This window comes from Sander vitreus, chromosome 11 (assembly GCF_031162955.1).
Source record: "Sander vitreus isolate 19-12246 chromosome 11, sanVit1, whole genome shotgun sequence".
Lineage (NCBI taxonomy): Eukaryota > Metazoa > Chordata > Actinopteri > Perciformes > Percidae > Sander > Sander vitreus.
Genome location: NC_135865.1, coordinates 28,484,106 through 28,499,906, shown reverse-complemented (window position 1 = coordinate 28,499,906; position 15,801 = coordinate 28,484,106). Strand labels below are relative to the sequence as shown.

The window sequence follows — 15,801 nt, the reverse complement described above, 5'->3', positions numbered from 1 at the left end:
CACACACACACACACACACACACACACACACATACTGACTCACTGAGTATTAAAACAACACTGGTCAAAATTCAGAGTGACTGTGTTACAGTGGCTGGATTCGGATCACAAGGCTGCTTGTTTATTTTTCTCCAAATACTGAGGGCCGTCATGCCAAGCTGACACAACACAAAAAACTCCTAAAAAGGCTTTAAGATGATACTCAAAAAAAAAGAGCTTGAGAGATTGCTTTGGTCAGTTTAAACTCATGGATTACTGTGGATCTCAAAGGTGTCGAGTTCAGAGATTGCTTAAAGCCCTCGTGCAGCATAATCCACTTCTCAGTGGTGCATCTACACTTAGTGTCCACTTTATTAGGTACAGTACAATACAACTGTTCTGCCATAAATTGACTTTATGATGCCTATAATAATAATAATTATGTTTTTGTACACTGCCATACAGGTGTTAATTCAATTATATGCTTATTGCATGTATATAAGTAGGGAGGACAAAACAACTAGAAACACCGGTCTCTGGGGCTAATGGTATTGTGTTCATATAGGGCTCTTTATCTTTTGTTGAAATTATACTTCACATACAGTTCTACAATGTGTAATTTTCCTATTTCACCACATATGGAAGATGTGGAGGAGCACACTAGTGTATCTGCTGCTAGTGAACTTTCACAAGTGTTTACCTTGATGTCTATGGGGCGAGTCTCAGAGGGACACAGCAGTTTGCGCCGAGCGTTGCCACCTTGGTTTACTGTCCAGTACCCCGTCATTTTGACCTCTGGCAGGGGCAACCTACAGATCGAAGTTCACATTTTGACAACTGCCTGGTAAGAACTGGAAAAATGTGAATTCCTGAGATATAAATATAGCAAGTTGTGAGTAACGATGCAAATTAATGGCATATGTTTTTGACAGTGCAACTTGGCACACATATCACAGGGTTTAAAAAACAAAATTCCATTTAGTAAAATAATAGGTCTTACTGTCACCATTTTGCATCCCCACTTCAAATAAAATCAACTCATCTTATGAGGTCATCAACATGGCCACCACAAAATGATTTCAGATGGAAGCACTATTCTATTCTAGATGGGATTTCATGAAAACAAAGGCTTTAATTTGATCCCCCGTGCCTCTAGAGAGAAGCCAATAAAAAGTGTGTGTGTGTGTGTGTGTGTGTGTGTGTGTGTGTCCCTGCTCGGCTTGTTGTGTCTGTCCAGATGTTTACTGGTCTTCCCATGAATCATAGCTGGATTGTGGCCACAGTCTTATTGGCTGCAGGTGGGGTGAAAGATGCAACACGACCGCAAAAAACAGAAATTCCAAGTGGATAAACGGGGTTGGAGGATAGACACTCAGGCCTCTAACCATAAATATTTCTATTAATGGAAAAGCAATGAGATACATTAAAGAAACTTGTTACTTGTTTTCCATTTCCAAAATTGGAAATCAAGAGAGACTTCTTTTTTTTTTTGTTGCTTTAATGTACACGAGATGCTGTGGGATATAAACTGTTCAAGATGGGCTTTTAAAAACAAAAAGACTCACTGAGCTTGAATGATGCCAGTACAGACATAGGCTACTGGAATAGATCATCTATACAATCAGCTTTGTCATTGCTCAAGGAAAATACTTGTTTCTGCTCTGCTCTCTTCTCAAGATGTTACTTTGAGAGATTTATGAAAGCTATTTTATGAATGTGATACGTCAAATAAAACCACAGGAGACAGAAGAAACAAATATTTTCCTTTATTTTAAAGACAGAGCTGTGCATAACGAGACAATGTACTGTAGTGGATGTTAGAATCGTATCTTTCCCTTATAGGAAAGGTGAGGTAATGTGAATGATCTAGTCAGCCATTAATGTAACACTTCAGGAGGTGGTGAGGAGACTTCATGGAAGCCTTAACGTTTCATTCAGTGTGAAACCAGTCAGAGGGCCAAAGACGACAACATCAGCCGATTTCAAGCATTTCAGGATTCCATTTCTAAAAGTTACAACCACTCTTAAAATCAGCAAATTATGTTTAACGGGTACACTGTCAGCACGAGGGGGTTGCCAAAGGGCTCTCCTCAGAAAGAAAAGAGTTCTACCTAGAACCTCTGGCCTCTGAGGAAACACATGTTGGAACCTTTGGAGGGCGATTAAGTGATATAAATAATGTGTTAGCTTTCATTTCTACAATATACAGCAGACTGTACATTTAGTTAATTTGATCGTCAATATTGTACCAGAAAAAAGTCACATGGGGGAAAAAAAATCAACCCTAAATAAAACTGTAATTTAGCAAAAAAAAATGTCTGTTAAGATAATGCTGAGAATCACAAGCTTCTACCGCTTCTGTTACATTTAAAATGGTGACGTATGGGTTAATATTTTAACACTAGAACCCTCCGATAGATTTCCAGTAGTAGGTTCCACCCAACAAAGATACATGTTCCTGGAAAGGGGACTGCTGAGGGACTTCTTTTTCTGACAGCATATGACATTATCAGTCAGTGTCAGTGGGAGCTGTCAACTCTGAAGTATTAAGAAGAAGATCTCGGCCCGGCTCCATCACTGACTATAAGCTGTATTTTGGTCCTTCCAGGTACTGTATTAACAAAAGTGAAAATAGACTGAATGGGTGAACTTCTGTTTAGCTCCCTGTTAACCCTAACCCTAACTCAAAAAGACGCAGAGGGCCTGCGGCGAAAAGTTGAGACCGACTCAACTTATGGAGAAACGCAACCGTCACGTCACGCTGCGGTGGCCAATCATGTAACCGGAGATCAGACTTGTCGGTGTGTTTTGAGGTATGATTTGAGGCGGTGTGAGAGTCCCGTACAGTAAACAGGAAACAGCACTGCCTCTATCTCTGCCACAAGAAAGTTTTAAAACACAATGAGGGTTTGTGTAACAGCTGAATGGTTCCTGCAACAACAAGCACTCGCCATGTCTCGCTCATCTCTTTGCTTTCTCTCTCTCCTGTGAAACGAAGCTGCCTTCAAGTGCGGCAGTTGTTGTTTTTTTTTGGTGTGAATGCCCCGTAGTCAGGTACCGGATGTGCATGGATGTGTGTGTTTTGTGTGTGTCATCCTAGCGTCTTTGTGCTCCTGATGCCCTTACTCCTTAGCCAGTTTGACAGAGCTGGGCTTGGCTCCGATGGGAATCCCGTGCTTGTGCAGCGCTTCGATCAGAACCTCTCGCATGTCTTTGTTGTACGAGTCAAAGTCGAAGACGTTTCGCACCACGTTGGCCAGACCCTCGTCCGGGAATTTCTGTGAAGTAGAAGAGCGAGGAAGGGAGGGAAAGGGTAGAGAAGGGGAAGCAAGAGGGTAGTGAAGGGCGGAAGTCGGAAAGGTTAATTGGGGGAAAAAAGGGGACAAGAAAGAGAGTTGGGACACGGGGAGAGAGAGAGACAGTGAGGGGGCGGGGGGGAGAAATGAGGGTGAAAAGGATGGCGGGAGGAGGGAGTTTGGAAAAGAGAGACAGGGCAGATAGTGAGAGGAATGACAGGGAGATAAGAAAGAAGGATAAAAGAGCAGGGAGGGTGGCAAGTAGGATGAAGAATTTGGGAAAAAAGCAGAGAAGATGGAGTGGAGAGGGTCAAAAAAGGAAAGAAAGTTAATATGATTTACAAGTCTTTACCAGGGGTCGATGCAGGGACACAGTCTGGATTTAAACGTGCTTTCTGGAAGGTAACTCATCTCAAGACTCTGACCCCAACACCGACAGATGAGTGCAAAGAAAAGTCTTTCTTCTCTTGCTGAGGCAACTTTGTGTTTGTGATATAATTAGAGCGATACAAGTTATATTGCCTCAATACATCTTCTGTATTGTACAGTAACTATGGTGATATGTTTGGTTAATAGGCAATAAAGGCAGCGAAACGGAGAGAGACGGAGATGCTGGAAACAAAAGCAGAGACGGAGGCTCCACTTTACAGTCAGGAAAACTTGACTAAGTTAATACAATGTTGGGAGACGTAACCCAGGTACACCTCTGGGTACTGGGAACTTTTAAACAGGCATTTGTAATCATTTTTGACAATTTTGTAGACTAAGCAGTTGTCCCAATAAAGGCAGGGACTTTTTTATTTGTACCAGATACCCCACTTTCAGTGCTGATGCAAAACAATGATTTTTGCTACCCTGAAATATTTATGTTTTTCTACAAAACTACGCCATAGTTATATATGCAAGGTTAACATGTTTAAGTACAAGGAGTTGTATAAGAACGTTGGGTGAAATGTTCAGAAACTGTTTGTCTAAACAACTCTCTGATGAAGGAAGAAGCCAACGGGAATATGAATCTGATTTGATACAGGCTCTCAGTAGTTGAGAGTAGGGTTAGTCGATGAAGATATATCGATGAACTTTGGTTCAAAACCCCGTCCTGGTGCCGATCAATTGCAAAAAAAAAGTAACCGATATATGAAATGAACACAATAGTTACAGAAAGACAGCTTTGTATCAAAGATGTTTTGTCTGGAAGTGACATTCCTTGTTTATTTATTTATTTACTTTTTTATTTTTCTGTGGCTGTAGTTTTGTTTAATGTTTGACATATATACATAGATACATACATACGTGTTGCGGCTGCAGGGTAGTTTTATTTCTAACATTATTTTATCAACAGACATTTACATCGATAGTCTGGCGTTATAATTTATTTGCCCCAGGTCTACTGTGGAGTGGGTAAGACTGTTTTTAGTAGCAGGCTAGCAGACACTTGACTTGCGCTAGCCTAGCACCAGCAAACTCTGCAGCTGGAAGGACTGGATGAAAAGTGTTGAAAACGGTCTCCACTGATAAATAACACACTGGCTTGGAATTAAAATAGCCCCACATCATCACATCCCCTTCACCATACCCCCCCACATCATCACATCCCCTTCACCATACCCCCCCACATCATCACATCCCCTTCACCATACCCCCCCACATCATCACATCCCCTTCACCATACCCCCCCACATCATCACATCCCCTTCACCATACCTAGAGATTGCCATGGTTGTATTTCAGTTAGCCTAATAGCTGGTTTGATTTGCATTGAGAGATGATTTTATGGAAAGTACCCCATGCCAATCTCTAGGTATGGTGAAGGGGATGTGATGATGGGGGGGGGGGCCAAGGGAACTTTATCAGGATCATAGTATCCTGGATCCATGAAATAACTGGCCTTTCAAAATAAAAACCTGCCTGCCTCTATGGGAATTTAACATAGGGGTGTACTGACTTATGCCCCCTGTATTTTAAGGAAGAACATTTATTTATTTACGATACATTATTCATTCACAAAGAAAATTGGTGTCCTTAAAGACTGGATTTTCCCTCATTTTTGTAATTAAGGCATTAAGATCAATTTCCTAAAGATGATTTTTGTATTCCTCTTTTTAGTCAACTTTAGCATGGGTGTCCTAATTTTTTCACATGACTGTATGTAAGCATGTTCTCTACAGCATGGCTAGAGCTGCAATGATGAATCCATAAGTTGTCAACTTTTAAAGGCTTGTTAAATGTGAATATGTTCTAGTTTCTTCTCTCCTCTGTGACAGTAAACTGAATATCTTTGAGCTGTGGACAAAACAAGACATTTGAAGACGTCATCTCGGGCTTTGGGAAACACTGATCGAACATTTTTCGCATATTTTATAGACCAAATAAATAAAAAAAACTAGAACAAATTCGACAGGCTAATGGACAATGACAATAATCGTTAGTTGCAGCCCTAACCATGGCTCCACACGGTTTGTCTGGAGATGGATAAATGAGTAAAGAAGCTGCTTACTATTCAAACAACAATACCATGGATACAATGCTCTCTGCTGTGTGTTCAACAGTGTCTTGAGGGAATCAAAGCATCACTTTGCTACTAAACTAAATAACCTTTCCATTGAAGTCTGTTTGGTAAATGATTACAGGTTTAATCCAAAGTAAGCGAGTCCCATTCAGCATGAAATATGTTGTGTGGATGATGTCAGACTTCTAATTACTCACAGCTAGCTGCTAAGTTAGATGTTTGCGATGCAGATTTGTGGGCTTTTTATAATGAGGAAGTATAAGGACAGATGGTGAAATGGGTGGGGGAAGGGGGGGGAGAAAACGGGAGCTGTGCGGCGCTATTTTGAAACTCAAATGGCACACAGTGATAAATTCTTTGAGAGCACAGTTAATGTGATCCATGACGGATAATATGTTGTTATTTTACGCCTACCCCACCCCAGGTTTATTCATTTCCCCCCTGCTCAATGTCTCTCTCTGTGCCGGCATCTCCCAGCGTCTCTGTTTTACCATCATGCCGCTTCATTTAAACTGCGAGAAAAAAAACAACTGTCAATCTCTCTTTGTTTCATTCGTTACACAACTGTTTCTGTCACTTGTTGGGCACTATTTTAACGATCAAAGCGCACGGCGTGAAGCACCTGGCGGAGGTGTGTTTCAGGCGTGTCCAAATCCACTTTCGCTAGTTTGACGGCGGAAAAAAGGGTTTTATTTAGTGTCTTCATTAATCATGGGTGTGTTTTGGGCGTAACATGCAATAAACCAATCAGAGATCATCTCCCATTCCCTTTAAAAGCCAGGCGCGTTTGGACCTTGGCCCATTGCTATTATACCATTTGCACCGCCACCACTTTGTAATCTTCTGCATGTGTGTGTGCTGCTGTGCGTCCCTGTGTGTGTGTAACAAGCATAGTGTGCGTGCTGTGCATAACCCTAGGAGCATTTTACTAATTTGCTGTTAAAATAACAATGAAATGCTGCGTTATTGACTTTAGACCAGGTTCTTGTTGGTCAATGGCGCGATCATTTCCCGCTGCCTCAAGATAGCAATACGCCCAGAATGCACCTGAACACACTGTCCTGTAAAACCAGCACGCCCAGAATGCACCTGAACACACTGTCCTGTAAAACCAGCACGCCCATGGGCGCACAGATGGGTGCAGGTGCATTTGCTATTTAAACGACGTGGGCGCTGGACGGGAAACTGACAACTGGGTCGGTCTTAAACTAGCAAAGACACTTGGGTCGGGCTTTGCGCAGCGCTGCGCCGGGTGCAGGATAGGACCCTCAATCTCTCTCTCGTCTATCATTCGTTACACAAATGTTTCTGTCACTTGTGTACAAACGAGTGCAACACTATGAATGCCTTGCAGGACAGAAAATCTGAAAATAAATGGCTGTCGTGCCTCGTCCTTCTCTACGACGGCTGGCTTTTCTCCCAGCCTTCAGTGGGGCCGTTCAGAACAACTGTGTTTCAACTGAGTTGCAACTGTGTTGCAGCTGCACACTTTTGCCTTCCTTCATAGTTCTTTCCTAGGATAACCAGGGCCAGTGCCAAAACTCCCTCCGATAACTGCCGATTATACGGCCGTTCTGGTGTAGCGGTGTGTGTGTCCATGTGTGGGTGTTCTTGTCAGTCTGGTCGAGGCGGGAACAGGGTCTCCCCTCTCTGTCACACCTGTGTGATGAGGACACTCTCTTGCATTTTTAAAGCATCTAGCAGTGCAGGATTGAGGTGACATTATCTTTATGCATTATTGATAATAAAAAAAAAAAAATTGAGAAAATGAAAAAGCAAAAGCAGTGTTGTACTGTTAAAGGATATGCATTGTATGTGTATGCTTAACGCCGGAAACACACCGCAGGCTGAAGTGCCCGCAAATAGCTGCGAAGCTGAGATATTTCAATTTCGGCGCACATGTTATCCATTCTGTCCGGCCACACCGACTGCAATTAGGCGTGGAGCGGCTGCTCCGGCCCGCTCGATGCAGCAATCGTTTCGGCATCTCTTCTATTTCTTCCGCGAGCCACGTGCAAATGTGTCAGGCCAGGCAGGTTCTCACATACAAGAAGGTCACAGTGCAGCCGGGGGAGTGTGCCTATGTTCCCACAGCCCTATGTTCCCACATTTCTAAAACATTTTTCAAAATTAGGCCCTATGTTCCCACATTTCCTTTTTCATAAATTTGTATCAGATTGTATCCCCTTAACCCTCATCCTAAACAGAATTGTGGGAGGATAGGGCTTAAATTGAAGGGAAATGTAGGAACACAAGACCTAATTTTGAAATGTCCTAGAAATGTGGGAACATAGGGCCTAATTTTCAGTGAAAAAATAATTCTTAGACATGTGGGACCATAGGGCTGTGAGAACATAGGGCTGTGGGAACATAGGACTGTGGGACCATTGGGTTGTGGGAACATAGGGCTGTGGGAACATAGGACTGTGGGACCATTGGGCTGTGGGAACATAGGGCTGTGGGAACATAGGTCTGTGAGAACATAGGGCTGTGGGAACATAGGGCTGTGAGAACATAGGGCTGTGGGAACATAGGGCTGTGGGACCATTAGGCTGTGGGAACATAGGGCTGTGGGAACATAGGGCTGTGGGAACATAGGTCTGTGAGAACATAGGGCTGTGGGACCATTGGGCTGTGGGAACATTGGGCTGTGGGAACATAGGGCTGTGGGATCATAGGGCTGTGGGAACATAGGGCTGTGGGAACATAGGGCTGACTCCGCAGCCGGATACTTTCACAAAAAAACAACTAATTTTCCCGCTGTTAGTCTGTCTTCTTACCTGGAGGTGTTTGACTATGTTGACCACCTCTCGGGTGGAATAGGGGTAGGTGATGGTGCCCTGGTCGGCCATGGACCTCAGCTCTCCGAATGCGGCCACCAGCTTCTGCAGAGTAGCATCGGGAACGTTGGGGCCGTACTGTTTCAGCATCGCCAGCTCCGCCTGGGGCTTTGGATTGTCCACAGCATGGCAGCTAAAAATATCCCCTGTTCAGAGGACAACACCAAGTCATTCTGTGCTGTAGTGACAATTTTTCCATCTCTTTTCTAAAGAAATAGCGGCTTAGCTCTTTGTATGGCAATGTATTTTTGATTTTGTACGTCTACATTTGTGCATGTCCTTCGGTTGTGTTTTTTTTTATAAGCCGTCACATGTTTCTACCACACCCTCACATGTCATTTTGTATTTCTTCAATGTAATTTGTTTTTTATGTTCCGTGAAACAAATAAACTAAACTATGGTCTTGGTATAGGAATGTTCTACCTAAACCTAAAGCCTAGCATATCGCTGCTCACTGCAACGAGGAAAAACTGTATTATTGATGCAAAACACATGAAAGCAGACCCTGACAATATAATCCAGTCGCAGCAGAGCCAGACTTGAAGTCTAAGCTGCGCCACCTACAGTCAACAAGGTAACAGTGGAACTTTAAACATGCAGATGCAGAGGTGCTGATGTGTATCATCTACAGGCAAGGAATGTAACAGCTGCTGTAACTTTGACAGGTTTGGAGAGTAAAACTTAAAAGACCCTCAAACTCCAGGATTCAGTGAGGGCAAGGCACTTATCGGTCTAAATCCAGCTTAGGGCACCTTGGTAGTAGAGGGGTTCAAGTCTTCAGCTGCAAAGATGAATTGATTAGTTGTCAACTATTAAAGTAATCTGCAACTATTTTGATAATCGATGAATCGATTAAAGAGTAAAACTTCTCTGATTCCAGCTTGTTAAATGTGAACGTGTTCTAGTTTCTTCTCTCCTCTGTGACAGTAAACTGAATATCTTTTGAGTTGTGGACAAAACAAGACATTTGAGGACGTCAACTCGGGCTTTTGGGACACCCTTTGATTAATTGACATTTTATAGACCAAACTAATCGATTCATCGAGAAAACGATCGACAGATTAAATCGACAATAGAAATAATTGTTAACGTTTCAACCGAACCAGGGTTTGAGTCTTTGCTGGATGTCATTTCCCATCTCTCCCTCGTTTTCTGACATCTCTAATGTCTCCTGCTCTGTACTGCTTCCTGAGACAGGCCCTTGGCCTTGGTCCAAATAAAAGAGCCAGCTCATTTAAAAGGAGCCATTCAATCAGTCCCAATTCCCTTTCCTAATGTATCTGAGCTTCTTAGTTCTGAAATATATGAGTTTGGTATGTAAATAAAAGAGAAGATTTCTAGTCCTCTGCTCCAGGCTGTGAGTGTTGTATATGTATGTGTATGTGTGTGTGTGTGTGTGTGTGTGTGTGTGTGTGTGTGTGTGTGTGTGTGTGTGTGTGTGTGTGTGTGTGTGTGTGTGTGTGTGTGTGTACCTAGAGCTCCAAAAAAGTCATTGCCCAAGAAAGGAAAACCAGGTCGGTTAGCCAGGACGAGCATCCTGAAGTCTGGGTGCATGACTATGGTGTTGGGCCTCCCCTCAGCTTCACGGGGATCTTTGGAGGGGACACAGTCTTAGTTAGAACGGCATAAAAAGCAAGCAAACACCAAAACAAGTACTCATACTTCTTGTTTCTGCATCTGTTTCTGCCTCTACACTCTTCGTAATGTTTTCATTTGTGTGACTTTTGAGTCTCACACATCTGCACATCTACAGTCCTAACAGCATCTCTCTCAAGTTTGTGTTTACGAAGTCTCAAGGTTGTGTTTGCATTCCTCTGGGAGGAAGAGGCTCTCAGGAATGGAGAAGCTGTCAGCGACTACTGTGATTACGTGGGACTACTTGGAAAACATGCACGTTTATAGTACAGCATGATCCAAAATCTACTGGTACCTGTCCATAAAGGCTTTTACCCTAAGCCTGCTTTAGTGGCCTGCAATCCGGTGTTTTACTCGCATTTGTCTTCCGGGACATCCAATCCTCAACTCATCCATTTAACGGTCCCGCTTCTGCCTGCACGCTGTATCTGGGACCTGTCTACTGTCAAAAAACACCTGCATGTGTGTGTTTGTGCGTACTGTTAAATGAGTACCTGAGATGATTCTGCGTCCGTCGGCCAGGATCATCTCTCCGCTCTCCACCAGGGTTTTGAGGATGCAGGTGACGTTAGTGGGAGCTTTGTCGGCCTCGTCAATCACTAATATGTGACCCAGTTTCACTGCCTTCACCTGCACGCGCACACAAAACGTATTGCTGATCTACTTTTGTGGCAAGGAAACAACATGCACATTCCAAAAAAAGCCACAGCTCTGGTGACAGACTTGACCACACTTCTTCTTCTTTTTTTGAGTACTATGTTATAATAACCAATAGAAAGGATGGACAAAACTGTGTGCGTGCGTGTGTGTGAGTGTGTGTGTGTGTGTGTGTGACTGACCAGAGGTGAGTCCTCGTACATGATGATGCCATCTCGGACTGACGGCTGAAGGGTCAGAGTTTGGACGGTCGTATCTCTGAAGGAAACAGCAGTAAACAGGGTTGACACTGTAGATATATCCATTTATGAAATCAAATTGCCCTTCTGCTTTCATGTTGAATGCTAATCAAAATCCGTGAAACGATTAGGTCAAATTTAACATTTTACTTCTGCTGCTACCGTGGCCATACGGGTCTTCATTGACCTCCAGATCAAACACGTGCACAGGCCAGGGACATTTGCACGTCTGGTATCTGTGCAGTGTTTCTTTAACTAAGTACTATTTGATTGCCAAAGATGCAGGCCAGTTAAAAAATGGTGGCAGTGATACTGTGCTTGGGTTCAACAGGCCAGCAACACAAACATAACGTTGAAGCATATCCCCAAAAACTTTGACTCTCTTGTGGCATCCAACATTAATCCCTGCCTCTTTTCTCTGAACATCCTTCTCTTTAGCCCTCCCCTCCAACAACCCTCTCTCTCTCCGATACCTCACAGTGTGAACCAGGAGCTGTCCTAGTTTCCTTCCTGGCCGGCTGCATCTCGCTTGCTTTTTCTAAACCACATCTCTGTAGACTTTCACTCACAGGCTCCCAAAAGCCACATGCAGCGATCCTCCTGCCTCTGCCCTGGTCTAATATTAGCTGCTGCTACAGTAGCTAACCAGGCCACATCCAGGCTCAGCTCCACTTTGACTTTCATAAGACTTTGACAAACACAAACACACACACACACACACACACACACACACACACACACACACACACACACACACACACACGCAGACTAAGAGGAGAAGCTGCCTGTTTCTAGATGTGAATGTGCTGTTGATGCTTGACAGCAGATCCAACCTGATTGCCAACCCACAATGAGATTGACAACTTCAGTTCTTCAGGTTTGTACAAGTGATGATATTTATTGGCGTTCTTTTCGGTGCCTCTCTCCCATCACAGATTCAGTGACGCGCAAAACACCGCCGTCTTCGTAGTGCCAAGATCAATACCAGGCCCCATCTCTGCCTCCGACTGAACAAGGCTACATTTAACAGCAGGGCTGATTTCACGGCACACAACACATTGATGTACGAAGGAGCACCTTGGACCTCATTTTCACTCTATTTAGGTGTGATCGTGGGAGTATTTATACAAGCAGTGAACCAGAGCTAATAAGGACTTCTTCAGACCGTACTTCATTAATATGGGCATGTGAAGCCCTTGTTCTGGTGAATGACGGCCTGATTTACTGAGGACCAAAATAGTTTTTGACACACTTTGATGGGAAGGCCAACGCTGGCAAGGTAGTGAGAGAAATGCTGGCTGCTTACATCTCCCTTAAATAGAGTTTCTTTGTCCCTTCTACTGGAAAACTACAAGTACTTAAAATAAACCAATGTGATTATTTCTCTTGAAAAACATCCTAACTTGCTAACCACAGTGGATACATTTAGACTGTTTTAGAAGGGGATATCCTGTTAGAGAGCCCCTCAAGTATGCCAACTTTTAATGCACAAAAATAATAAGACATCCCTCAACTACTAATTGATAGTGAACTATTCCGCAGTTGTTGACCAAGACATAAATACATAACTTGGATTCACATGAGCTGTCAGAATGAAATTGAAGAAAAAAAAACACACTTGAAAAGAACCTATTGTGTTTTTTTCTAGAAGACGTTCAACGAAATGTTGAGACAGTGACTCAGAATGGAAAAAAGTCAGACAAAAGAGAAGCTGAAAACATTGAGGCAGGGTTATAAAAGAGAATAAAGACCACAGTGACTGACATTCCTTCCCGGTTCTCTTTAAAGATCTAGGTTCAAATGGATAGGTCACAAGTTTCTGATATGAAGAAAAAACTTTTATTTCCAAACTAATTTGTGACAGTTCAGATCATCTAGTTCCTCAACTTTTTGAGTGGAAAAGTGTGTGGCTATACACTTGTGTACACTTTGAAAATGATACATGGCTTCTCCTCACCTGTGGAGCTGTAGGTATTCTCTGGGCCTGTTCAGAAGGTGCAGAAATCGATCCACTATTTTATTCTTACCCACGCCCTATGGAAAGATATGGGGGGGGGGACAAACGGCAACCAGCAGAGTTGAATGAAATCTTAATGCACCAACTGTGTTTCAGTAACATACATGTAGGCTGTAAAGAGAGATGAAGAGGTGTCCATTCCATCAGCAGAGAGGCAGTGCTGAGAGGGAGAGCCGAGTGTGTCCCGTACGTTTTGATGCTGCTTCGTTCTGACAGGGGCTGTTCTCTGGGACTCCCACTGGCTTCCCACAGAGCCTGCCTCCCCCCGGATGGCTGCTGACTCCCTCGGCCAGTCTGTCAGACGTTCAGTAAGCTGCTCTGACAGCTCCTAATGTCTCAGCTTGGCCCATGCATGGTCAAGCACTCAGATTTGCAAATAGCTTCTCCCACACAGTCGCTCTCACAAGCGCACGCACACATAAACATTAGTGCAGGAACACACGGGGACAACCTCCACTGAACTGCCAGAGCAACCATGTCCACTTTCACTCCCTCGTCCTCCTCTCTTCTCCCTGTAACCCTGCCCGTTAGGACACTGACTGTGGGCACAAAGGGCCAGATGTACTAACGCTTTTGCGCCCACTTCAGGCGTATTTGTTTCGCAACGTGCGCGTAAAAGCATGGCGAGGTACGTACAAACAGGCCGCACTGAGGTAAAAGCGCAGACTGCCTGTCGCGGGAACTGAAAATGGCAATTTGCGCTTTTCCGTGTCATGCATATACATTCATGGGAGGGTGAAGGGGACAGTGGGAGTTTCCCATAAGGAGATGGGAGGGGAAGCGTAACGTGCGCCTAATTATGTACTCCGCGGTATGTAGAAAAACCGTAAACCAGGATGAGGGTTTCCTCTCATATACCTCCTGGTGAAATGGCAGCAGTAATCCGAGCAAGACGAAGACATCGGCCAAGGAGACGAGCTGAAAGGATTTTTGCCACAAGGATCACACTTTTTCAGTTGAGTGAACACAAAATCATTAAGCGTTACAGATTAAGCAGCCACGCAATATTACAGTTACTGGAAGAAATCAAAGAATGATAATGGAATCTGCGACTCAGCGTTCACATTCCATTCCAGCAGTTGTTAAACTCCTCGCTTCATTACAAATACTGGCATCAGGATCATTTCAAACAGTCCTAGCATCAGCAGTGGGAATATCGCCGTCTGCAGTGTCCCCAAGGAGGTGCTATATGCTTCCTCATGCCCCCAGTGAGCGGGTGGGTGTGTCCACACTCAAACAGGGCCTACTTCACTGAGTAGTGAAGTCAAAATTAAAATGTATCCATTTTGTTTATCTGTCTACTTATGGTCATTTATTTATTTATTTATATGTAGTTTGTTTTAGTTAGTTTTATAATGTATTGTATTAGTTGTTTTTATTCTACGTATTAATGCATCTGTATTTTATGGATTGTTTTTAACAATCTACAGTTTATGTACTTATTAGCCACTGTTTAGAGCTATTATTTATTTTATTTAGTTATATATTTCCTCACTTATGATGGCGCTTCCTCAGTTAGGTTCAGCTCGGTTCCAGTTTTCAATTAATTCATTTTTGTCGATTTAGGGTTGGGTGAATGGGAGTGATATTGTGTTATGTGTGTGTGTGTGTGTGTGTGTGTGTGTGTGTGTGTGTGTGTGTGTGTGTGTATCTGTGTGTGTGTCCTCTGGGAGACATTGCCGGGAGGCCTTGCCAAGCTGCCTTGCCTTGTGTGTGTGTGTGTGTGTGTGTGTGTGTGTGTGTGTGTGTGTGTGTGTGTGTGTGTGTGTGTGTGTGTGTGTGTGTGCTACATTTACATGTATGAAAAGTGCTATATAAATGAAGTATGATTGATTGCTGGATTTGGTTTTTTTTCTAACCCTAACTCAACGGGGCTCTTTTCTGGGTGCAGGGGATTTTTAAGTACAGCAGGACGTTAGCGTATTTGTCACTCACCTGGTTGCCCACCAACAGGAGGTGCTCTCCTAATAGAAAGTCCTTCAACATGTCCTCCATCACCATCATGTGCTGCAGAGACATTTAAACAGACACAGACGGCTCAAAACTTAGTTTTATGGACTCATACACACACACACGTCAATTGAACCCAGATGGCCATTGTGGTGAATTGCATTTCACATATTATGAAAAAAAAGTACTGATGTTCCTCTATGAATATTAAAATTAATCTTAAAACCATATGGGTTTGTGCTTTCTCCTTCCCCTCTGCTTTACAACTGTGCTTCTACTCTGAAGACAGAAAACAGGCCATTCAAAAAGTAGGGCATCCTCGTTGCTCTCATCCTATCTCACCCTCTTTCCACTCTTTTTTTAGTCTCCAATGGAAGCAGGCGGAGGAGAGAGGGCAGAATGAGGACGGAGAGAGAGCGAGACGGGAAAGAGATACATCTGGGTCACATAGCGCCATCAGTGTCGCCAGAGGATGTCAGAGTGTCATGTCCATAATTGGTTCCTCCCTGGAAATTGGCCAATAAGACATGAGACATCAACGTCAACGTAAACCAAAACTGGTATATCAATGTTTCACTTGGTGAAATACAGAGATGTTCCGATACAGATACCAGTATCAGAAAAAGCCTCTGATACCGCCTAAAATGCTGGTATTGGTCAGTACTGGAGTTTATGCACC

At 43.5% G+C, this 15,801-nt stretch overlaps 1 protein-coding gene across 1 annotated transcript in view; it reads right to left on the bottom strand.

Moving 5' to 3' along the window:
- Positions 1 to 15,801, bottom strand: part of vwa8 (von Willebrand factor A domain containing 8) — a 103,699-nt gene that overhangs the window by 49,306 nt on the left and 38,592 nt on the right. The window contains exons 20-27 of the mRNA XM_078262652.1: positions 15,108 to 15,179; positions 13,113 to 13,189; positions 11,099 to 11,174; positions 10,754 to 10,889; positions 10,097 to 10,216; positions 8,565 to 8,770; positions 3,106 to 3,257; positions 680 to 788 (exon numbers count right to left, since the gene is read on the bottom strand). Coding sequence (XP_078118778.1) covers positions 680 to 788; positions 3,106 to 3,257; positions 8,565 to 8,770; positions 10,097 to 10,216; positions 10,754 to 10,889; positions 11,099 to 11,174; positions 13,113 to 13,189; positions 15,108 to 15,179 — 948 coding nt within the window. The remainder of the gene's footprint in view (positions 1 to 679; positions 789 to 3,105; positions 3,258 to 8,564; positions 8,771 to 10,096; positions 10,217 to 10,753; positions 10,890 to 11,098; positions 11,175 to 13,112; positions 13,190 to 15,107; positions 15,180 to 15,801) is intronic.